At 38.6% G+C, this 25,529-nt stretch overlaps 1 protein-coding gene across 4 annotated transcripts in view; it reads left to right on the top strand.

Annotated features, from left to right (window-relative positions):
* The first annotated feature begins 3,783 nt into the window (after window positions 1-3,783).
* The window catches only part of BARD1 (BRCA1 associated RING domain 1), a 69,215-nt gene continuing 47,469 nt past the window's right edge, over window positions 3,784-25,529 (top strand). Inside the window, exons 1-3 of one of the 4 annotated variants that reach the window (XM_074312814.2) lie at window positions 3,784-4,095; window positions 17,559-17,615; window positions 22,131-22,279. In XM_074312814.2, the coding sequence (XP_074168915.2) occupies window positions 3,953-4,095; window positions 17,559-17,615; window positions 22,131-22,279 (349 nt within the window). In that variant the 5' untranslated portion in view covers window positions 3,784-3,952. Of the gene's footprint in view, window positions 4,096-4,131; window positions 4,212-17,558; window positions 17,616-22,130; window positions 22,280-25,529 lie in introns of those variants that run through there. The other 3 variants (XM_019727081.3, XM_074312819.2, XM_088793835.1) reach the window with 3 other exon arrangements.

Below are 25,529 nucleotides of genomic sequence, written 5' to 3'. Positions count from 1 at the left end.
CTAGGGCCAATGCTCATTTCCTCAATGAATATTTTATGTGCAAACAAACAGCTGCTGGAATTCAACAGAATTTAAAACAAGCTGTTTGTAAATTTCACTGACAGCTGTTTTGGTGATTTTTGTCAACAGAATTTTCTTGCTTTGCATTACAGTATTCTTTTATTACAGTATCCCCTCAAAGAATAACTTGCTTGCTTTAATCACGTTTACAGAGATTTATGACTTGATGCTTATTCAGTGGTAGAGTTTCTCAACACAAAATGTCAGTGAGCCTGTTATAAATTGCTTCTGGCATTCCTACTCTATCTTTTATTTGGCTGGGAGTAGTTCCACCTGAAAGTGATAAATTCCTGCTATAACCACTTTATGTGCTTCAGTAATTACACTGTACAGAAAAAGGGGGTTTCTACCGAGGTGCCTCCTTAAAAATAGCAAGCAATAAAAGGCAGCAGAATGGGCTGAACTCTGAAGTCCACTGAACAAAAAACAATGACCAGTGAAATATCTGTCAGACTGAATCTGATAAATGATCAGGAAATAAGAAGATAGCAGAAACTTTAAAGCCACTGCTGTAGGGACATATTAATGTAACTATATCCTTAGATTGGCTACTTTGAATCCTGTGACAGAAATTTGGCAGGTGCCCACAGAATGGAGTTAACATCCTTTCAAAAACCATCTCAAAGTATCTAGATGCTTCTAGACCTTGGGTAATTTATTCAGTAAATGCCAAGGTCTACATGACATTGAGACTGTCTATATGTGCAAGTCAAAGAGACTGCAGCCTGTCAAAACAGTTCAGTACAGTCCATTGCCGCCAATAACTGATCAATACATATATGTGCAACTGTACCGATCAAGAAGGGATCCACATTCATCACTATGGCATCCATGGGTGGTGGGTACTGATTAGGTTTGGCCCTACTCTTTTGTTTGCTTCATATAAGTGGTCAATAGCACACAGGACACAATTACTGTCTTTAGACGCTGAGGTTTTTTGCTCTTGAGGAGCAAAATGTTATAAATAAAGTCTCCAAGTTATTTGAACAAAAACTATGAAGATTTGCATTACCAGGTCCTAACATCGTGCCAATGGTGGTGTTAGGAATCCAGTAAGTATTTTATTTGAGATGATACTAAGAGAGGCTATGATCACTAAACAGAAGTCAAACTTCCTTTCAGAGTTATTGCATATTTGCAAAGGAATTGCTACAGCAAGTATCTCTGCTCCAATAGTGACAGAACGAGTGGCTCTTTTCTGCTCAGAATACGTGTTCTTTATGAAAAGGATTTTAAAGCAAATATAACAATAATGCAACTGGCTTAATGCAACTCAGCGGTGCTAAAACCAGTACTAAAAATGGAAAAATGTATTGAGCGTTTACTGTGAGTTAAGCTTTAATATATGTATTAAAGTTCAGTATACGCCATTGTGAAGGGATTTCCATTGGTTACGCTGTACTACTGGTTTAGAACAGTTTCATAATTTGTAATTCCTTTCACAACAGTCCTAAAAGTAGGACATTGGTATACATTATTCCTAAATTTACAAAAGATGAAACTAAGTTCCAAGAGAAGTTAAACAATGGACCGATGAATGCAATCCTAGGAAACAGCAGGGCTTGGTTTATAACCCAGTTTTTCTTGACTCCAGAGCACTATGCACTTAATCATTATGCCACATTGGCTTCCAGAAAAAAATTGCAGAGCTTGACTTTAACTTAGGCCAATGGCATTTTCACTTAGAATGGCTAGCTCAGTCAAATGTAGAGAGCAGACCCACACTCCTAGATGCTGTGGAGGTTTGTTCTACTCCATCAGTAACCATATTTGATTGCTCTTTATCAATTATTTTCAAGCTGAATTTTTTTGGGGGAACTCTAGGTTTCTTGCAAGAGATGCTTACAAACAAAGTTTATATCTGACAAAGAGAATGTACTCAAAAGAGTCCTATGGTAGTGGTCGATCCCCTTGTATTACACCATAATTAAAAGACAGAGAAGAATTCGTGTGGATGTTGAATTTGTGAAAGAGCTTCCCATTCCATGGGAGGAGAGAATCTGCGTATTATGTTTGTCCCATTTTGCTTGTTATATATGTTTATCCCAGTGAATATGAGGAAGATTTACTACTTTTTAAAACATTTCACAACAGAAGGGGGTAAAAAGGTAGCGTTTAGACTGTTTCCAACAAACCATTATATTGAGCCTGAAGATGAAGAAAGAGATCCAGGCCACAGATGCCTTTGGAGTACTGTAATCAAAGCAATGAGGTAGAGGGCATGGAGAGAGAAGGATGTGTAAACACATTAAAGCAAGCCAACTTGTATGTTTCATAATCCCCTCAGGACCGTAGTATTACACTGGGGTAGAATGAATAATTTTGAAAGAGTCTAAGGTACTTAGAAATACTGTTTGATTGGAAGAGGAGGAGACTCAACTAGGAGTAAAATGGAACAACAAAACTAAACTTTGATTAATTCAGGAGGTCCTTGCAGGGAAACAAAAAGGGAAATAACATACCATGAAGCCCTTTTTAAAGTGGAGAGAGAACATTATTAATATCCTAAGCTATGGCTTTACCAAGACCCCGCAGATGGACTAGATTTTCCCGGGGAAGTTTTTCTCTGGGATCAGAGTTCCAGGATTTTACACATTGTTGGTGTGCCTCATCCTGGATGGGTTGCCCATCTTTTACCTGCACACACGTATGTACGCAGGGGAAAGAAATGGCTCTTCAAATTCAGGATCCAGGGCTGAGAGAACGGGTTGGTTCAAAAACACATATCCCATCTCCAGTAAAGCTGAGGCTCAGTCCTTAAATCACACAATTATTTAGTGGAGGAAGTGTGATTAGAAGTGGGACTGCCTGATTCCTGAAATCCCCAATTTAGTCCATTACACATCATAGTGTCTCTCCAAGTTTAACATTTTAAATTTTCTAGAGATTGATTTCTTTGAATCTTTGCAAAGAGTAAACAATGGCTTAATTGGGTTAATAATCATGGTTTAATTTCTTGGCTATCTCTGAGTTTAAAAATACATGTTTCGTTAGTTTAGTGTGCTATCATTGGTCAGTCAAAACACTGTATGATCTTATGTAGTTTCACTCATTCTGCTTCTATTAGCCAAACTTCTTTTTGGGAAATGTTCTCCATGGCTACAGTGTAGCTTAAAAGATTGGAGGGGACTTGGACACAGGAATACCAGCTGGAAGGCTATGGAAACAATCCAGGTGAGGATGAGACAACTGGGCCTGTTGTGGAGTGAGTATGAAGTGGGTAGATCTGAGAGTAAGTCAAGGGGGAAAAAATGCAAGTATTTATTATAGCAGTGGATTGATGTGGGAGAGTGAAGAGGAGCTCAACAGATGTTATCTGCAAAATATGGCGGTCAATGAAAGAACCTCATGAGGACAGACACACTTTAACAGACAAAAAGCTGGGGTGGAGGGGAGAAAAAATTACTTCCTTAGGAATAAAGAGAGTGCCATTTTCAGTGTCATGAGCAAAGTTTTTCCTAGCTCAACAGTCATCAAAACAGCACTCCTCGGAGACTTTTCATTGGTGAAAGTTGGACCGAGGGTCGCCTATTTTGTTCCAGGAAAGTAACAACTTGTGATTTTGTTCCGGCTTTTATCCCGGAGAAAGGAGGCGTTTTCTGGACTGATTCCTTTTCTCCGCCAACCTCCCAGAGGCCCCGCCCACCGGACTATGGGCGGGCACTCGCGGCTCCACCCCTCCCGGTCCCGCGCGCGGTTACTTTTGGCGCATTTCATTGGCCCTGCCCCGCCCATCCCCGCGCGCCCCGCCCCGCAAGCGTCCTGCCGGCGAGACGCGGGAATCACTGGGACCCCAGGCTGGGGGGTCGGGTTGCAGGCCTGCGGCGTCTCAGTCGTTGCTGAGTCCTCTGTCTCCCGTTCTCCGAGGGGCCTTTCCCGCGAAGGCTGGGCGATGCCGGGCAACCGGCAGCCGAGGGTCCGCTCCGGGAACGAGCCTCATCCCGCACCCGCCACGGAGCCGGCGAGTGGCGGGGCCTGGGCCCACAGCCGCGCCGCACTCGTCCGGCTGGAGAAGCTGCTGCGCTGCTCTCGTTGGTAAAGGGGGACCCTTGAGAGGTTGCCGCGAGGGCAGGGCTCCCCCAGTCTCGGGGGCCGGGGGATCTTTTCAAACCTCCGGTCTCATAGTCCCGTCCTCAGTCCGCCGGCGAGCGGTTAGTACCTGCCCCGGATCTGGTGTGCGTTATCCCCTCCCTGGCCCCCGTTGACATCTTTTCTGGGTGGCTCCCTAGCCTTTTCTTGCGTCAATCCCAACTAAGATGGTAGTTCTCGAACTTGAGGGGGCATAAGAATTATCTGAAGGCGGGGTTAAAAAATTCGGATCTCTGGCTCCGCCTCCAGTGTTTGAATCTGTAGGGCTGGGGAGGGGCTAAGCGATCTGCACTTTTTACTGGCCCCGGGATCCTTGTGACAAGCTTATTCCAGACGGAATCTTAACTCCGAGGGCTGCCTAGTTGGAAGCAGCTGTTACACTTTGCTTAACTGGCTTCTTTGACCTTTTCTCCGTGTTAGCTTTTGTTTTGGGTGGTGGGAGGGGGTAGTTTTGGGGACCCATACTGGAGGTAGATTGAAGATGGCAGTGTGATGGACACTGCCATTCAGTTTCTCATTTCCTTGGTTTGGTCAAAAGAGTTTATGGTGTGAGGTTCCAGCTCTTAGGGATGCTACTTATTATGATTTTTTTTTGGTTTATTTCCTTTATGCTGTTACCATGTGAGTCATCTGAATTCAAGGTTTTCATTCTCTGTGAAGACATCATTTTCCAGGCTGGTACTCCTTGCTTCTCCTTTTCCAATAGCTCTTCCTACCGTGTTTCCCCGAAAATACACGTAACTTAACCAGAAAATAAGCCCTAGCATGGTTTTTCAGGATCCTGTCCCCTGGACAGAAGCCCTAATGCGTCTTTTGGACAAAGATTAATATAAGACCCAGTCTCATTTTCAGGGAAACATGGTAGTACAGAAACCAAGAAGGTTTTTAAACCCAACAAGGGCATGTCTCACTTTCATTTCTTCCAAAAGCATTTATTGAGCACCTACTGTGTGCACAGCTCAGAATTTCTGCATCACTATCACTCTGGCACGTTTTCTCTCTTGTAGACGTCCCCACCGTATTTCTTTTTTGGACTTTGTTTTGATTTTTTTCCCCTCTAATTTCCAACTTGCAGAACTTGGTTATACACAAAGTATAAGTAATATAGCAGTTTTTTATTTAAAAATGAAAAGGACTTAACCGTCACAGTTTTGCTCTTATATTTTGTTTTTACAAAAACTTTAAAACCTGTGACAAAATGACATCATTGCAGCCCATAGAAAAGTGGCACTTTGGCCAGGATGAGTACATGAAGATATACTGAGTTGTGTGTGTTTCTCATAGCACAGGGGTCATCCATCTGAGAATAAGAAATTTAAAACTAGCTCCGGTAGTTGCTATAATAGGAGCAATTGTAGTCATACCTGAATAGTCAGTTCAACAAAAGTTAGACACTCAGACTGGACAATTCTGTGTGGAAGGCACTGGGGCAGCAGTATGGTGCTTCGCTTAGACTGTACAGTTAGGCTGCCTGATTTCAGAGTCCAGCTTTGACGCTACTGAATAGCTCAAGTCATTCAACCTCTCTGTGCCTCAGTTTTTCCATCTGAGTTATGATAGTGCTCATTAACAAAAATAATTAAATTATTAATTTAAAATCATAATTAAAAAATTAATTGAACACCTACAAAGTGCAGGCGCTCACTGTTCTAGGCATTTGGGATTCATTAGTGAACAAAACGGAAAAAGCAAACCCTCAACCCTTGTGAATGTAAAATTTTACGGGAGGGAAGAAACTAAGTGAAATTATACATGTAAAGTGTTAAGTGTGGTGGTTGTCATAGAGTAAGTGATAAGTAATAGGTGTCTTATAAAAATATAAAGCAGCATAGTCTGCTTGCTGAATAGTTTTGGGGAGACAGTATAGGTTGTTTCTATGAATAATGGATAGGTTGTCCTGAAATCTAATAAAGCCAATTTCACTTTTTATCCCCTACCAAATATTTTTCCTGTTTCTAAGCAAAGTGAGCAGAAAATAAGAGCCATAGGACTGAAAGTGGACATCAATAGCTAGTAGGTCTAGCTAGACTTTTAATACAGCTTATTCCTTGGCTGGAGAATGATGTTAAACTCCAGGGATTTTTTTTGAAAAAATAATAATTACTGATGAATTAACTAAATCTCAGCTGTTTCTTTGCATGTTTTAACACAGGGCTCTACAAACTTTTTCTGTAAAGGGTCATATAGTAAATATTTTAGGCTTTGCTGCCACAACTCTTAAAAATGTAAAAAAAAAAAAAAAAAAAGCCAAAAATCCAAAAAACATTTTTAGCCGAAGGGCTGTACAAAAAGCAGCCCCCTGGCTTGATTTGGAACTTATACAATAATTAGCCACTCTGTTTTAACAGGTAAAATGTCTCAAGTTTAAAAATCCTTTCTTTGGTGTAAAATTTTATGTCACATGGGATTTAATATTTAGAAATGATTTTGTGTTCCTGTCTTTGTATCTCTGCATGTTTGGCACTGTCTAGTGAATAAAGCATGGCCAGTTGCTCCTTATCTATGGGGACAAATAAAACATTTTTTCACCTCTGCCTTTGCCTGGCAGCTGCCTGACATTGCTCGAAAGGAGCAACTCATGGTCTGCTTCTTGCTTTTGCTACCCACCATTGAAAGCAGTGTCATATTATTAGAGATTATATGTCAGTAGGTCCTTTTACAGAGTTTCAAAGTTCTACCCAGTGGGCTAGTGATTACCCCGATTACCCTCACATTCAGCTTGCAGCTGTCATCTATCTCATGTTCCCAGCTGTCACCTGTCTTGTGTAGCACATTGGATCTATTTTGCAGCAAGCATTACTTGTGGGTGAGGGTGGATTGGCTACATTACAGGGCATCCTTTCTTGACCTTTAACATAAGTATGGCTCCAAAGTGAAGCTGATGAAATTGTTCAAGAGGCCAGATGTGACATTTGTATTAGGTCCAAGCCTCAAAACCAGACAGAAGCTATTTAAAGATTTGGAAGAATAAGACAGGAAGACTGTATCATTTGAGAGGCTGGCAGAAAGCATAGTAATAATGTGTTTCTAAAGGAAGCAGGAAATGATAATAGGAACTGCAGTGTAAAAGCCCAGATGTTATATGATACTATTTTGTGAATTAAAATAATTAGGTACCTTGACATATTTTTTTTCGGGGGGGAGGGTTGGCATCTATGACAATTGTTACTTGGAGTCCTCAGCACCTTTTAAATCAACTTTTAATAAAAAGTCAAAAAGTAATCTTGTGATTTTTTCTTTTTTTTTTTTTTTTTTTAAGAATAGGTGATTTTATTTTTCTGAATTATCTCTTGTCATTTAATAGGCAATCAGGTTTTGAGGCGGTATAGATTAGTGGTTAAGAGCATGGATTTTTGGACCCTGGCTTCAAATTCTGACTCAGTGATTTTTCGCAAATTTTTTCATTTTTGTATGCGTTTTCTTCATCTGCAAAATGAATTAGTTTCTACTGTACAAAGTTGTAATGGGAATTAAATGAATTAACATTTATAAGGTACTTAGAACAGTGCCTGTTATGTTCCAAGTGCTATGTGAATGTTTGTAAATACAGGATAGATCTCCTGACTTCAGCATTCGGCTTTTGCCTTTCTTCAGGAGTTTGGAATGTTCAGAGGCATTGGTGTAGGCCAGTGGTCCTCAAGTGGGATTACTCCCTTCGGTTGCTCTGGCACTGGTTATTCATTATTCATAAAGCAATCACTGAGGCACTGTGTTACTGGTGATAAGGTGAGACATTTGTTTTCTACCCTTAATGAGCACATGCTTGATTATAAAGGATAAAATGTACACAGTTTAGGGTATGTTATGGTTAAGGACAACGGGATGCAGAGAAGAGTACTTGGATGGAGCCAGTGGAGGAATGCTTCATGGGCTTTTGAATTGGGCCTTTGGTAATTTTTTATAGATGAATGCATGTGGGGGATTATTAGCAAATAATATGCTAAAAAGTATTGTAGAGTAAAGGTGGAGTGAGTCGGGTGGGCAGAGAATTAAGACAGGGTCAAATCATAGCCTAACACAGACTATTCAGTTGGGTCAGATACAAGCATACCTCACTTGATTGCACTCCACAGATGTTGCTTTTTTTTTTTTACACAAATTGAAGACAAGGACAAGGTACTCCATTAGCAAAAATATTCCGACTCATTTTATTGTGATCCAAAGTTTATTGTGGTCGTCCAGAACCAAACCTGCATACCTCTGAGGTACACTTGCTTGTAGTTACTTCCTAAAAAGAGCAATTCATGTAACTTTCCTGAGACTCTGGTGTCCTCATCTATATAAAATGAGGAAAATGGACTAATTGATTTTAAGGCTCCCACTGGTTTGCAGATTCCATAATTTTAGTGTCCATTGGATGCAAAATGTTTAAAACTTTTTATTGAAGTTCAACATATATAATGGAAAAGGGCACAAATCACTGTTTAGTATGTATCATGTCCCTTCCAATTCTGGGATTTATTTACGTATGTGGTATTTTGATTCTTTGATGTGCATCTACTGTACATTTCATAAAGACAAGTTCACATTTGCAGCCACAGTGCTAGTCACCAACTTTCTTAGTGTTCATTAAATTAACACATGAAAGAATTTAGGGTAAGTTAGGATCCTATGTAAGGGGCTTTTGCAAGTGGAAATACTAGGAGGACCTGGTTCATTCACTTGAATCACCGCAAATACACCATAGGTTCCTGGGGTTAATAGCCCATAGTAAGCCAGCAGTGACTAAGGTCTCAGGGCAGATGTAGAAGGTACAGGTGTTTCCCCCTGGGATTTAGAACTAGGACCACCACAGGAACAGTCCCATTACTGGCTTACGTATACCTGGTGTTACATAGGGCCTGACCGCCAGAGAAACTTCTCAGACACATTGAGCATTCCCTATAGCGTGGGCAGTAGAAGTTGTACTGAAGTGAAGTTATTGGTCTACAGGTCTGGGGCTCAGAGGAGAGATTTTAGGCTGGGGACTGAAATTTGAGTCACCTGCATATGGATGGTAATTGAAGGCATACTTCAGGAAGTGAGCAGAGAGGAGAAGGAGAGTATGAAGACAAATGCCCAGGTCTGAGCCTTGACATCAACTCAACATTTGAGCATCTGGTGGCAGAGGTGAAACCGTAAGGACAGAGGAGTATCAGTAGTTACTTAGATACTGTTTTGCTTTGGAGAAATGGGAATAGAAGGTAGAGTAGCAAACTGTTGGAGTTGAGTACACGTGATATTCTCTGTGGCTTATATGTCTCATGATAGATTCTGTTATAATTAGTCATTAATAGAATTCTATTGTCCATTTGACTTCTGGGATATTTGACTTACTGATTTATTTAATAGTTATTGACACTAAACAATTAGACATGATTTCTTATTTTTACCATGTAATTTGCTTGAATCTGGCATATAAAATAACTATAAAATAAGATGCTTCCATTATTCATATCCCTTAATTGTTAACAATTTTGTTTATTCTCCTAGAGGTAAACACAGCATATTGTTTCATTGGCTTGGAAAGCCTGTGCCTTTTAGTGTTAAATATGTTGTTCCACACATAAAAATAACTTGGAAATTTTCTAAAATGTAAGAGCACTTTGGTACTAGCTATCTTGCCTAATATTAAATAGCAGTTGATATCTTATGGAAGCCTAGGGAACCATTCAGTTAAGAAATAGGTCTGCCTTATAATCTCACCTGAATTTACTTTCCTTTTTTTTAAAGAAAATTTTATATCAGTAGGACCTTTTTTATTTTAAAAAAGTGTTTGTTCTCACTACTTAGTTCTTTCCTAAGTTTTAATCCTCTGACTGCACTGATCTTTCCAAATCAACTACACGTAAAGTAACAGAAGTATGACTGCGGATGGGAAAAAGTAGAATAGTTGCATTTTCAAGGTGCAGAAATCCTTTTACCATGCAAATGCCGTTTCTTATTCTGGATTTTTTCTTTCTAATATATATGTATATCAGACAAAAAATAGGGGAAGGATCAAATAAAATTGTTAATATAAATGCATTTTTGGGTATAGTCTTCCATGTGATTCTTTCACTAAGGAATTATTGAAATCCTGCTGTTTAGATAGCACCGTACTATATCGGCAACAGTGTGTTGGGGAGCTCAGCAAAAATGAAAGTCAAGATCTGCCTGTAGGGCTGCAATCCATTTTGAGGCCAAAAGAAAAGGGGGAGGGGATGAGGTGGATAAAATACAAAATATTTTGTTTTCAACACTGATTTCCAGAGCCTCAACTAGGTATGATCTCTGGAACTTCAGAGCATTCTCTCTGTGCCTCTCTTAAGTCATATGATAACTTGACTTATAACACTACCCAGCTAAGTCCCTTAGGCCAACTTTGTATTGACAAGGAGAAAATTCTGAGATAAATTAAATTACAGCAGGCCAGAGGGCTGACGGAAGAAACAAAAAGGGGTCAGTTAACAACTGCCGTGCAAAACCAAGGAAAGAATACTCATACTTCTTAGTTTATGTTGGAATTATTAATTTCCAGGTGGCTATTTCCAAGATTACCTGAAAAGAGGGAATAGCCAGGCACTGTGGCCGCCCAGGAGCCTCTGCTTCCTGTTTACATAAGAGCTTTAGGGGCTCTGCGCCCCTTCTCCCATCCCCTCTGTCCACAGCTAGTGTAAATTCTTTTCGGAAGGGCTTACATCTGTCTCCCTGCTACTTGATGAATGGAAACACTTGCAAAACTCCGGACGATGGACATGACTGTCTTTTTTATCTCGCCACACGGCTGGTGGTTTAGATTCCATGCTTCAAGACCAGCCTTTTTTGCTAGCAATGGCCTAATAAACCCATTCTTTTAAAAAGACTTTTCAGCTGCGGGAGATAAGATTTTTGTTTAACAGTATTCTTGACATGTCTGGTGCAAGATACAGATTTTGCGTTAAGTGATAGCATGGGAACCAAAATGGAAGAATTACTGTGCTTCTTTGTTTAGTGACATTTTTATTATACCGTCCTGGACAGTATGTGGATAATTCATTAGGTTTGAATAGTTTTGGGGGAGGAGGAAGTGTATTTTGGCGGGGCCAGGGAGGAATAACAGTCTGAGAAGTTGTGTGCTTGGAATTGGATATAGGATATTTGAGAGATGCTGTAGACACTAGCCTGATGGTAGCACAGAGTTTTTGTTGAGGAGCAATGAGAGAAAAGTTTGCCAGGGGGACCAAAGTTTTGCCACCCCAAAATGTGCCTTTTGGGATATTGATTTTAAGCTGGTTATTAAGAACAAAAGACTCAGAAAGAACCTTTGACCCTCCCGCTTATCTCCCTAAAGGAATTCAGATATAAAAACCTACTTCAAGAGGGGAACCTTAGCATAGTCTCCTTAGCACATAAGAATTAAGTACGGCAGACAGGAAGAAATCCAGCAAAGCCTGTGTGCGGAACTTTTTTTGTGTCTCATGCAAGTGGCCCAGCAAGAATTCGTTTACCACGTTTGCTCTTTCTCAGCTACCTGTAAATTGCCTACTTTCCCTTGGAAATCCCAGACCTCTACCCCCCTTTTCTTTTGTCCAAAATGGCATATAAACCTCAACTGCCCAGTGTGTCTATTTCCGGGTCTCATGTCACCCCTGCATGTACTATATTCCTAATATACTTTGAGCATTTTCTCTGTCAGTCTGTCTCACGCTAATTTTATTATTAGCCCAGCTAGAAGAACTTAGAAGGTGGGAGCAGTTATTTTTTGCATCCCCATAGTTGTCTAGCTTCAGAGTTACCAGATTGTGAATAGCTTTTTAATATTAAGCTTTTAAAAATTAAAAGTAATTCATGCAGGGGCCAGCCCGGTGGCTCAGGCGGTTAGAGCTCCATGCTCCTAACTCCGAAGGCTTCCGGTTCGATTCCCACATGGGCCAGTGGGCTTTCAAACACAAGGTTGCAGGTTCAACTCCTTGAGTCCCGCAAGGGATGGTGGGCAGCGCCCCCTGCAACTAAGATTGAACACGGCACCTTGAGCTGAGCTGCCTCCCAGATGGCTCAGTTGGTTGGAGTGTGTCCTCTCAACCATGAGGTTGCCGGTTCGACTCCCGCAAGGGATGGTGGGCTTTGCCCCCTGCAACTAGAAAACGGCAACTGGACCTGGAGCTGAGCTGCGCCCTCCATAACTAAGACTGAAAGGACAACAACTTGAAGCTGAACGGCACCCTCCACAACTAAGATTGAAAGGACAACAACTTGACTTGGAAAAAAGGCCTGGAAGTACACACTGTTCCCCAATAAAGTCCTGTTCCCCTTCCCCAATAAAATGTTTAAAAAGAAAAAAGCTCATTAAAAAAAAAAGTAATTCATGCATATGCCAAATGATTAAAATAATATAGTACATGATCATTAAATATTTGTTAAATGAATGACAAATAGGTCTGAATCTTCTTTAAGGACCTACTATTTCTTATGTATCCTTTAAGAGGTTCTCTGTTCGTATAAGCATTATTTATCTCAAATGAGAGGAGACTATGCATCAGATAGACATGTCGTGATTTATATAACCATTTCCTTGTTGGTAGAAATTTAGATTATTCTTACTCTTGCTGTAAAAAGCAACGCCGGTGTGACTATCCTTGTCCACTTGCCTTTGCATTTAAAATTTTTTGATTAAAATTATATATGAACATAGTTGTAAAGTAAATAGGACAAAGACCATAATGAAAACATTCTTTTGCTTCATTCCTTATCACCCTTGAGTTCTATACTCCAGACACAACCTCTTCCATCTTTTTAAGTTCTTCAAGTATTCTACATTTCCAAATAATATTTTTATTGCTATTTCTTGACTTTTATTTCCATTTTAGATAGCATTTATTAACTTCCTACTCTGAAAGATGAGTTTTCTTATTTTTACATATTAACTTTCTACTATGGAAGATGACTAGATGTAGAGTTGTTACTGAGCTAAGGTTTGGCTGCTTGCCGCTCGTAAGCCAAAGATCGAGAGACAAGGGTTGGTGGAAAGAAAAGCAGGTTATTCAAAATGCCAACATTCTGGGAAGATGGTGGACCACTGTCTCAAAGGCCACTTGCTTCGTTCCTAGAACGGTCAGAAGGTCCTATAGGTACACAAGAAGAAGCAGAACAACGGGAAAGGGGTGTTGGTATGCGACTTGTCCAGGAGAACGTATTCTGGGGTTTGGTTTGTTTTGCAGTGATTGTCTGGAACCCAGTCTTAGGGGTGATTCATGTGTCATCTGACAGAAAATCGCAGTTCAGAATTGCAGCTGACTCGTTTCTTGCAAGTTAGTGTTCTGCTGATTAACTAGATTAACGAGGTATGCATGTAGCCTTGGGAAAACAAAGCAATTAAATCGGGCAGTGAGGGAGAAAAGGAGGGAAAAAATAATAAACTACAAAATAAAGTAAATCAAACTATAATTCAGTAAACCAAGCTAGATCGCTAAATCCTTCAAAGTATCCTGTCACCTTTACAGAATTAAAAGTACAAAATAATTTTCAATTATTATTTTGACAGCCAAGCATCCCTTGTTATCCTTGAGATTCTTACGCTATTATGACTCCTTTAAAAATACAGATATATGACATTTTAATTTTATTATTCCTTAATCTCTGGAAGCTTTGGCATTGTGTCTAGATACCTTTGGTGTTTCGAATTTTGTTTTGCAAGCGTCCAAGTGTATCTCAAGGATAAATTCCTGGCAGTGGGATAGTTGAGTTAAAGTTGGATGCATTTGCAATTTTCACAGATATTGTCTGGTTGTAATAAAGTTCTTATGTATTGTCAGTTAAGCTCTAGACATTGTCAGAGAGTCTGGCTTTGACACAGATCAATGCCACCCTCTGTGTAGTGTATCTTCCCTTTGGGCTTCTGAAGGGCATAAAAAATAACTTTCCTGCCATCTAAGTTCTAGCGTGGCTAATAATCAGATTAACATGAGACAGATTAACAGCAGAAAGTGTTCAGAATGTATTACAGATGTACATGCAGGATTCCATAAGACATGAGACCCTGAAAAAGACGCATTTGGCAGTTTAGGTTTATATGCCATTTTGGACAAAGGAAAGGGGACCGGGGCCTGGGATTTCAAAGGGCAGTAGACAATTCACAGATAAATGAGAAACAGCAAATGTGATAACAAATTCCTGCTGGGCCACCGGAAAAAAACGGTACAACAAGAAGGAAGTTACAAACAGACTTGGCTAGATTTCTCCCTGTCTGCCATACTTAGTTTATATTATGATACTAATGTGATGTTCCCTTTCTTTATGCAGGTGTTTTTTTATCTGAGTACCTCGGGCAGGTAATGGAGAGAGTCAAAGGTTCTTTTTGAGTCTTATGTTTCTTAACCAGCTTAAAATCAATATCCAAGGAGGCATATTTTGGGATGGCAAAACTGCTTCCACCAAGCTCTCTTCCATTGGCATTCTTTTGAAATTGGCACCACCCTCTCCCAGCTTTGGCTGTAACACTCCTCTTCCGGCTCCTTCCCCCAATACACACGTTACTATACTTTTCATTCGCTCTTCCAATGTCTTTCCTTATCTATTAATAGCAACAAAAAATATATTCTAGCTCAGTAATTAGAAGAATTAGTGCACCTGATCAATTATTCATAGATACTAGATTTATTGCTAATTACACTATAGCATCTTATTGCTAGGGTGAAAGGTACAAACTGTATAGGTAAAGGGTTCAGAGTCATCTTAGGAAGGAAATTGAAGTTTATAAACAGAAGAATTAAGGCATCAAGTCAAGTATTGTGAGAGAAAGTCTGAATGCTGTGGACTGCATTCTGGGATGTAGCCCTACATTGACAGGTAGGAAAAGCAGCAGCTTAGGAAATGCTGAAATAGGCAGATAAATAAGAAAAATAAAACTCAATGGAAGGAAAGGTTTCAGGAAAGAAGGTGATGTGACTGTTATTTTACAGAGTGGTCAGAGTGAGTAAGGACCAAAAATGCCCTGGAAGGCACTTTCAGCAGTGAGAGGTTAAAGCCAGCTAGGTAAGGAGATGGATTTAGCTGGAATAGAGCACTTATGTCAGGACTTCTATCTGCAAGGAAGGGGAGAGCTGGTCAGGAGGTAGAGTGGGAAGCAGGATCTAAAGAATATTTTTTTCAGGTCCAGGGAGAGGTTTATCTGTGCAGAGGATTATCTGTGTTTAGATGCAGATGGAAGAAGGTAACTGTAATGATGAGAATAGAATACTTTAGGAGCCAGAGAAGAGACAGGGTCTAGGGACAAATAGAGCAACACATTTTAAGAAGAAAAATGACTGAAGGAGATCTTTTTCTGTGACTGGAGGGAGGGGTAAGATTTTGGCTGACGAGGTAGGAATGAGTCTAGATGGTGAAAATCTCACACCATTTGGCTCCAGTAAGATTAATGGGATTTAGGAGCATGAAGATTGTTTTGAATAGCTATCTATTCATTTGTTTGTTTACCCATGGAACATCTAATCCATCACTTTGATAGGGGTACAAAGTGAAAAAGCTACCAAATTTATAGCGACATATTTTTGTATCTATTTATAATGGTTATTCATATCCTGAGAGCAGGAGAGGAGGTCGTGGACTGTGGGCTGATGTAGCATTTATAGATTTGCATCCCTGAGTGTCTAGGGGTCAGTGGAAGTGGGTGGTGGTAAAGATGGCTCTGAAGTGGTTAACTCTGTGGCCTAGGCTAGATTGGGAGTCCAGGGAGCTGATGGACTGAATGGCGTCCTGTCACCCTGGAGAACAACCTGAAGGTGGAGGTTTGGTCGGGTGATGGAAAGAAAGAGAGTATATTACCGTGTTTCCCCGAAAATAAGACCTGGCCGGACCATCAGCTCTAATGCGTCTTTTGGAGCAAAAATTAATATAAGACCCGGTCTTATATAATACAGTATAAGACCGGGTCTTATATTATATTATATTTATATTCCATTACATTAGACCCGGTCTTATATTAATTTTTGTTCCAAAAGACGCATTAGAGCTGATGGTCTGGCTACATCTTATTTTAGAGGAAACACGGTATGACAGGAGTTGAGATTAACAGCACTTTTAAAATCTAAGAGGCAGAGCTCGTAATGAAGTAGAATTCTACACACTTGATTGGGAGATAAGAGAGTAGGTTTGGTAGGTCAAACAATGAACAAAAATTATAGAAGCAACAAGAATATTGTAATAGATCATCTTAATGGCCAGAATCACAAGTGGCTGGCACATCACAAGTCATATTTTTATCACTATGTTCTACATAGTATGATAGAGAAATCAGATATTGTGAGTTTTTTAAAAGTAATTGGTTTTATAATGTCAGTGAGCACCATTTTTGGTATCTTTAGAATAACATTGTAGGTGCACATTCTTTTTTTAGCTCTCTGAAAGCTCAATTTCACTTTTAAGTTCATATCAAAATGTGCAGTGTGATACTTTTGATCTTTCAAGAAATGTGGAAAACTTTATTGATATGTGGCATGTGTGCAGAGGTAATTGGGTAATAATGGTGTAAATACCTAAAGGTCCTAGGATTAGTGTAATAAACCAAGCACAAAAATGTGTTCATCCTTTAAAAACTTTACTTCTGTTTGCTCTTGCCACCTTATGCCCTCTGAATATAGTGATTTGGTGTGTGTTTATTAGTAAGCACGATTACCTTCTTAGGATTAATCAAATAAGTATAACAGGTACTGTGATGGATAATATTGGGGATAATTGTGTTTCTCTCTTCCCCCATTGCCATGAATCTCATTCAGTCTGCAGATTGCCAGCCTGATGACTCCTATTTGCACTTGCTTAAGAACAAAGTAACTGACTTCCTGTGAACTGAAAGGATGGCGTCTTTTTGACAAGATATCTATGAAAAATAGTTGGCTACCTAAGAGTAATAGCCAGGAACCACTGTTTTCTTATGGGAACATGGAGTTCTTATGGGCAAGATGCCAGAGGTCCTGATTTTCCTGGGACAGTCCTGGATTAGACCTGCTGCCCTGGATTTTCCTGGGACAGTCCTGGATTAGACCAGTGTGCTATCCGCTTAACACTCCTCTTCACTCTCAGAAATGCTCTCTTTTGGACGGTGCATTATATGGTCATTCTACTTACGGATCTCATTTTGAGATTTGTGTTCTACCCTATGGATCATTAAGTGAAAATGTCTCTTAGTAGTTGAAAACAGCAGCCAGTGGTTGGCTTTCCCTGTTGTAAAAGGTTTAGAGATGACTTCCCAGTATATATTTTATAGAAAGTATTGCAATTGGCACTGAGTTTGATAAATACTATTTGAATTCAGCAGATATGTTATGATACAATATTTAGCCAGGATGAATACATCCTTAATATCTTCTGCTTTGAGAAAGAGAGAAATGGTAATGTTCAGCCTTGTACTTACGACATGTTGGGTATAAAATATTTATCAGTAACTAAGTCTTGATTGTTTTCCTTTCTTCAAACAGCACTAATATTCTGAGGGAGCCTGTGTGTTTAGGAGGATGTGAACACATTTTCTGTAGGTAAGTAGTTGTGGCTTGATATATATCTCACATACCGCGTTTCCCCAAAAATAAGACCTAGCCAGACCATCAGCTCTAATGCGTCTTTTGGAGCAAAAATTAACATAAGCCCCGGTATTATATTATATTATATTTATTATATTATATTCCTGGTCTTATATTAAAATAAGAGGATGACTTGTCCAAAGTTAAAAAGCTTAATAAGTAGCTTTGCTAAGCTTAGGGAGGGGGGGATTAATATCTATTATATAATTCAAATATGTCTCTTATTTTTTCCAGTTAATTTTGAATCTAGACTTTTCAAATCATGAATGTCTAGTTCTTAGAGTTATTGTATTAGTTTCCTAGGGCTGCCATAACAAAGGACCCAAAACTGGGTGGCTCAGAACAGCAGAAATGTATTGTCTCTCAGTTCTGGTGGCCAGAAGTCTGAGTGCAGGTACCAGTGGTGTTGGTTCCTTCTGAGGGCTTGAGGGAGAGTCTGTCCCATGCTTCTTTCCTACCTTCTGGTGGAGTGTCTTTGGCTTCTGGCACTCGCTGGCACTCCTTGGCTCATAGCTACATCGCCCTGCTCTCAGCCTTCACATGCACATGGCATTCTCCTTTGCAGGCATGTTTGTCTCTCTGTCCACATTTCCGCTTTTTATAAGAATGCCAGCTATATGGGATTAGGACTCACCCTGATGATCTCATGTTAACTTGATTATCTGCAAAGACCCTATTTGCAAATAAGACCATATTCACCGATACTAGGGGTGAAGACTTCAACATCTGTTCTAGGGACACAATTCAAGCCATAACAGTTACTGTGAACTTATATCCATGTTATTATATGAAAGCCCTGGCTTATAGGTTAGAAAATTAGATTTTTATTTCATCCTATTTCTTATTCAGGAGAAATCAATTTAAAGACTGAATGTCTTAGTTTAATTGTGTGAGACAGGGTTAATATAGCCTCCTTTGAGTCAATCTTTTAATTATTTCAAGTTATGTCTATGAAGGTATCTGGCATGAGCAAACTGCAATATGAAATTTAAGCACGTAACGAAAATAATTTACTGTGACCTCAGTGGGCTGGGGATATGTGGGAGGCAGCTATGTTTGGGGTCCTGATTTTGTTTCTAGAAACATATATCTGTTATGGGGCATATCTGGCAGGAGGATGGGTAGGAAATCATACCTGTTGTCTACCTGCTGTCTCCATTCGAATGATGAAAAGGGATTTCAGACTTGATATGTTCGGGGCACATCTGTTGATCATCATCCCCTTTAGTCTGTTCCTGCCTTTATGGCCTTCGCAGCAGTAAGTGGTGCCACCAACTGCAGTTGTTCAGCAGAAACCACAAGTACTGCCGGATCTCTCTTTTTCTTCCTTCGCCCATGTCATTAACCTTTCTCAGTCCCACCTCAACATGTGCCCTCAACTTTGAATTTTCCCACTTTTCTCTGTATTTACTATTGTTATACTTTGGCCCAAGCTACCATCATATTATCTCTCCTCAGATTATTGAAATAGGTTCATAACTGGTCCCTTCCCCATTTTCTACATTGTTGTCAGTGATCTTTTAAAAATGTAAATCATATCCATATCATTACCCTCCTTAAAATCCTTCAGTGGCTTCCTACACAATTAGAATAAAACCCAGACTCTGCACTGGGGTCCACAAGACTCTGTGCAGGACCTAGTTTCAGCCTGCCCCTTGGACCGCACTTCCTCTGGCTCCCACTGTTCCAGCCACCTTCTCCTTTTAGTATACGAATCATACCAAACTCACTCTTGCATCAGAACTTTTGCACTTGCTATTCCTTTCATTTGGAATGTATTTCTGCTGGACTTTTGTGAGTTATATTTCACAAAACATAACTTTTCATCAGTTATATTTCAACTTAAGTGTCACCTGCGAAAGGCCTCCCATGATCCCCTTATGAAATGATGCCCATTCCCTGTTCCCACTCTGTAGCAAGCAGATTTAATTTGTTTCAGCTGATGTGCTCACTGTGTTTGCTAGATTAGTGACAAAGCTGCTGGAGCATAACAAACTCCATGAAATTATATGTAAAGCGTCTGTGTGTGTGTGTGTGTGTGAGAGAGAGAGAGAGAGAGAGAGAGAGATTCATATCTATAACTTTAATTGGATTCTAAAGAGGTCTGGGACTAAAGCAAGATTGAGAGTCGTGAGTATATCTTAAAAGAGAAAATGGTCATTTGTATATGACACAAACATAAGAAAGAATCCATTCAGTGCAGTTTTGGTTCATTTTGATTATATGATGCCACGTATTAAGGTACCTATTTGTATTTTTGCAAGTTTGGAGTTATGTAAAACTGCTGAGCAATGTTGTAAATACCCGGAGGTTTTACAAGATTGTTTGGATTTATCCGATCCAACTGAGCTGTAGAAGTGGGGGGTGGGGGGAGGTTGGAGGAGCACAGTCTTTATATCATTGATAGTGTTGTGTAGTTTCACGTACTTTCATGCCAAACCCTGATAAAAGTAGTCCACATGCTCACTTTAAGATAAGTCATTTCAGACAAATGGCAGGAGGATTCAAAAGTTTTGGTCTCTGACTATTTTACACTTAAAAATTGAGAACCCCGTAAAGCTTTTGTGTATGTGTATTTTCCATATAAAAGACATTAAAAAATGCTAATTCACTTAAGGACAACAATGAGCCTGTTACATACTGACACAAAAACACTTTCTTTTAAAAGGAAAAATAACTATTTTACAAACCAAAGAAAAAACAAGGAATGGTACTGTTTTACATTATTGTAAATCTCTTGTCTTGCTAAATACTAGGTTATCATATCTGCTTATGTATTCAGTCTGTTGTGATATATTGTTTTGATTGATGTATGTGAAGAAAATCTGGTTTTACATATATATCTGTAGTTGGAGAAAGGAGTATTTTAGGTAATTATGGGTGTTCTTTTTTTGGTACTACATCAGTACTTGGCAAGTGATAGTTTCCTAAATTTGTTACAGTGTAGAATCTAAAACTATGCCAATGAGCTGTTTGTACTTTGTTATATTAAATTTCATTGATTAAATCCTATAGTTTGAATGGGTCTTTTACCCAGCATGATTTTATGACATCATACATTATATATTTGGGAAATACAGGTTTACTGAGTTATGCAGATTTATTGAGAAATGACCTATTTCCCCAGAATTCTGGATTAATGTATACAAAATAATTTGAGAACAGTTATACTCGTAAGACAAACGTTATAGAATATATAAAATAGACTGGTGTGAGTACTAGTGTGGGGCTGGGTAAGTGTCTTCACTACCTGGATCTCATTTTCTTTACCTGAAAATGAGGTAGTGGTTTTTGACGAGTGGATTGTGACTGTATTTCACTAGTGTTCCTCAAATAATTAAGTATTGCGCAACAATTGATTTAAATCCCCTAAGGAATCAGTTTACCTATTTTATAGGTTGAGGTTCCAAGTTAACTACAAGCAAACAAACTCAAAGAAGTTCCTTTCTTTGCTAAAGAAAATTTGTATGTGTTGGAGGTGGTGATCTAGAAGGTCTCTTCCAGCCCCAGTGTGGTTTATGGCTTCAGTTTACAACTTTCACTGAGTTACTTCGATTCAGGAATCTATAGTGCTAGCACCTAAGACGCAAAGATTAGAAATGCCACAGGCCCCTTCTGAATGGAGCTCTTACTGGCAGAATCCTGTGTGCCTACAAATGAGCGGGTCACGTGAAAATGAATGTTTTGGCAGACGTGGTTTTTACGACTTACATTTCCCAGTCCTGCTAGAACCCATCAGGTGAGACCAAGGAAGGAGTGAATTTATAGGTTTCTCTGTCGGAATTCATAGATAGGCTTCAGGGGAGATGCTGAACCCCCTTTTTTACACAAGCTTGAGTATGTCTTCATCACATTTGCAAAGGGTTTTGTAACCCCCAAAGTTAGGAGAACCCTTCTAGCTATGAGACTATAAATCCTGGACAGATAACCCAACGTAATTTAGTTGAATCTACAGGTTATAAAAGTGCCTGAAAGGACTGAAGATCTTTTCTCAAAAATTGCTTTAAAGCCTTTAGACACTTGTTAAAAAACAAAACAAAAAATATCTTTCCTAGCCTCTCTGGTAATTTTAGGTATTTCCATGAAGCCCAGCGTTCAGGTTTAGGATAGGAAAGATTGAGATGCATGGCTGCTATGCATTAGGTATTAAATATGTTTGTTTATGTCTCCCTCTGTATTCTTGCCCTTTAGAAGCTATATATTTATTTTCGGAGAAAAATTACAGACTCATGTCTGACTAAGTAAAGTCCTTTCGATGTAAATTATCTAAGCAACTTTAGATTTAGATGTTGTATGTATATCACACTCTTTCAAAAACACAGTTTTAACAAATATTTTATAATTGCTAATTACTTGTTAGAACAAGCTTTTCTTCATTTATTTCTGTTCAAACTGTTTATTTTATGGAATTCAGATTTTACTGAATGCGTTCATAATTATATATATATATATGTTTTCATCCTTTTAAAGTAACTGTGTGAGTGACTGCATTGGAACTGAATGTCCAGTGTGTTATACCCCAGCCTGGATACAAGATGTGAAGATAAATAGACAACTGGACAGCATGATCCAGCTCTGTAATAACCTTCGAAATTTGCTACATGAGAATGAGCTTTCAGGTGAGAACTATCACTCTCTCTCAGTTAAATAACTGATGAATTCATGTTGATCACATAAAGTATATAAAAGATCTATCAAGAATTCTGAATAGCGTATTTCAGATTTTAAGATTTATACTTTAGAACCATTGTGGGTGACAGATTCCCTTAAGATAATTAAGTCTGACTCCCTTTTTTTGTAGATGAGAAACCAAGGTCCAAAGAGGTCAGATGATATTGCCTGAATTAACACATGTAGTTAGTATCAGAAGCAGGAGAAATAGAGCCCATTTCTTCTGATTGTCAATCCAGAGACTTTTTCACCACCTTTACTGCCTGCTTTTTCAGTTGTGATAATTAATTTCTATATAATATACGTGGAATAGTGATTTTTGTCCTCAATATTAGTGATTTTGTCCTTAATCTCACTTAAACACACTTTTATAAGACAGACTACAACCTTCTTCCATGAACCACTTTTCTAGACTGAATTAATTTCCTGAGCACATTTTGAAAGAGCAAAAATCTAATATTCATTTTTTCTGTTTAAATGGGGTAAACGTTTTTCAAATTGTTCTTAGACTCTGTGTATTAACTATGTATCTTCCCATTGTGCTTTCTGCTGAGAACTAATTAGCTGTGGAAAGAAAGTGTTTTGAATCTTCATAATTAGATACTGGAATTGTCTTTTAATTGACCAGATCACGTCGTTTTAACTTGTATTTCTTTATAGGAGAACCTTTTCTTGACCGGCAGGATGTGATGATTGATAATACTCATATAAAATGGTTGGATTTCTGTTTTTAAACCTTTTTATCTTAGTTTTCCAAAACGATGTGTCACTGTCAACTATTAAAGGTGAAGTGATTGGACAAAATAAAGAAACAAGGCAAACACTTACAGTCTTATATTTTTAAGAAGAATTTAAATCATAGTTACCTATGAAAAGTTGTCTTCATCTAGTTATTTGATTACAATATTAGACTCCGTTCTTTTATGATAAAATGTGCTGTAGTGATAAAATTTTATTTACTTTCAGATGAAGTTATTCGCATACACATATTAAAAAGTACGTAACTTTTTGAAAAAGTAAATATTGTGTGGTAAATCACTTTAGAGCACAATGGGGAACAGTTTTATGATTAGTTCATCTATTGTTTTCATTGTTATTCAGACAGTGCTGGCTAAAGCAGGAGTTCTAAGAGTCCATGCATCTTTGGCAGTGATGGGAATGGAGAGGAGGCTTTAGGAGCCTCTTGAATTAAGTGTACAATATGAAAAATGTTCATGTCTGTGTGAAAGTGGCTTTCGTCAGAATCTTAAAGATGTGTGGTCTATTGGGAATGTTGGTCATGCACTGAGATTTGGGGTGCTTCTCTGAGATTTGTGTCTGTCATGATGTTTTGATTTGATTCTTCTCCAGTTGTTGTAAAGGAATATATTTATATTAGCTTGCTAGGACTCCTGTAACAGTACATGCCACAAACTGTGTGGCTAAAATACCAGATATTTATTGTCCCATAGTTCTGGAGGCTATGTGTCCTAAATCAAGGTGTTGGTAAGGTTGGATCCTTCAGGGTCTGTAAGGGAAGGTTGTATTCCAGGACTCTCTCCTTGACTTGTAGACGGTGGTCTTCATGTTCACATGTTCTCCCTGTAGGCGTATTTGTGTCCGAGTTCCCCTTTTTATAAAGATACCAGTCATATTACATTAGAGTCCCGTCCTACTCATTTTTACTAATTACACTGTAATGGCGCTGTTTCCAAGTAAGGTCACATCCTGAGGTACTGGGTGTCGGACTTCAATATACGAATTTTAGGAGGGATGCAGTTTAACCCATAACAAGTAATGTGAAATTTTTAATGGTGATAAAAGGGGTATAGAGTGAACCTTGATGCACTGTCGATTGTGGTGGACCAGGATACCAGGTAGGTTCCATAGGATGCAAAGAAGAATAAGGTAGATGACATCTTAAGAAATTTTCCTGTGGTTAGTGATGTTTGAATCATCAGTATGGTTTTCATATTTTGTGGATCATGACTATTGAAATGCCTTAATGTTTCATCATTAAAAAAGATATTTAGAGAAATTATTGCATTCAGAACAAGTTTTTGTGTGGGACCTGAGGCCTTTTAGAATGCTGTCTTTTTTTATCCAGGTAAGAGTAGAGCTGGAGTTTGAGGAATTATGGTGATTAATTTTCCGAAGGCCATTTTGTGTTTGTTTTCCTTATTATAATGAATAATAATTAGTTCAGTCCTTATCATACTTTAGTAGTCTGGCTTTAACATCACTTGTTTTAAGATGAATTGAATTTTCACAATTTGGATAACATACAGTCAGAATTTTAGGAGCTCAATGTCTCTTTAATCCCTTTATTCTGCAGAGAAGGAAATTGAGGATCTAGATTAAGCTGGGCAGTCATATTGTAAGTTTCTTGCTTTTTGTTTTTATCATTTAGCACATTGCTTTTGTTAGACGTGTAGGTTTGTTGAATTGAGTTGGAGAAAAATTGGCAGTGCTAAGACTTAATTCATATCCCAGAGATTAAACTTAATTAAAACAAAACAATTTTAAAAGAAATTCTTAGGTTTTGGTTTCAACATTCATTTTATAATAGTAATGTCCTCCTTTGCCGTTTTTATAGAAGATGATAAATGTAAAGTCTATCTGAAATATAACATAAATTCTGAAATATAAATTTCTATCCAGATCTGTAATTTCCATTGTCTGGAACTTTTTTTACTTGTAAGTTTCATTGTCATCACCTTTTCCTCCTGATGTCCCCTAGAACAAACTAGCCTTGAAGGGCACTTGAATTTTTTTAGAGTATTTCCCTGTGTTTCTTTGTAGTTTATCTATTTAATGTGTTCTATGCAGTACTCTTATGTTAGTTTATCTAACAAATACTTCTAAAACTAAAGTGTAAGGTGAGTGAGGTGAGTAGGTAGAGGGAATTAATAATGGACAAATAATGGTTAATCCTCTTTATAATGAGGAAATTGGAAAATGATCTCATTATGAAATAAGGGTATAAGATTAAATGATTCCTGAAGTCTATGTCCAGAATCGTATGGTTAAGTGGTCAGGTGTTGAAGATGATGAATTAAGTCCATGGTTGGACATCTCCCACATTTTTTTTATTTTTTAAAGCCTGTAGTTCACAATTTATCTTTCAAATGAACCTGTTACTTGCATTTACTATAAAATATATAATTACTGTATTTAAGATAGGTAATTAGGAAGAACTTGTCAAGTCATGGACATAAC

The sequence above is a fragment of the Rhinolophus sinicus genome, chromosome 17 (assembly GCF_057876585.1).
Source record: "Rhinolophus sinicus isolate RSI-liver-muscle chromosome 17, RSI-T2T, whole genome shotgun sequence".
NCBI classification, from domain to species: Eukaryota; Metazoa; Chordata; class Mammalia; order Chiroptera; family Rhinolophidae; genus Rhinolophus; species Rhinolophus sinicus.
Note: the sequence above shows the minus strand (reverse complement) of the source record. Positions and strands in the feature narration are given on the sequence as shown.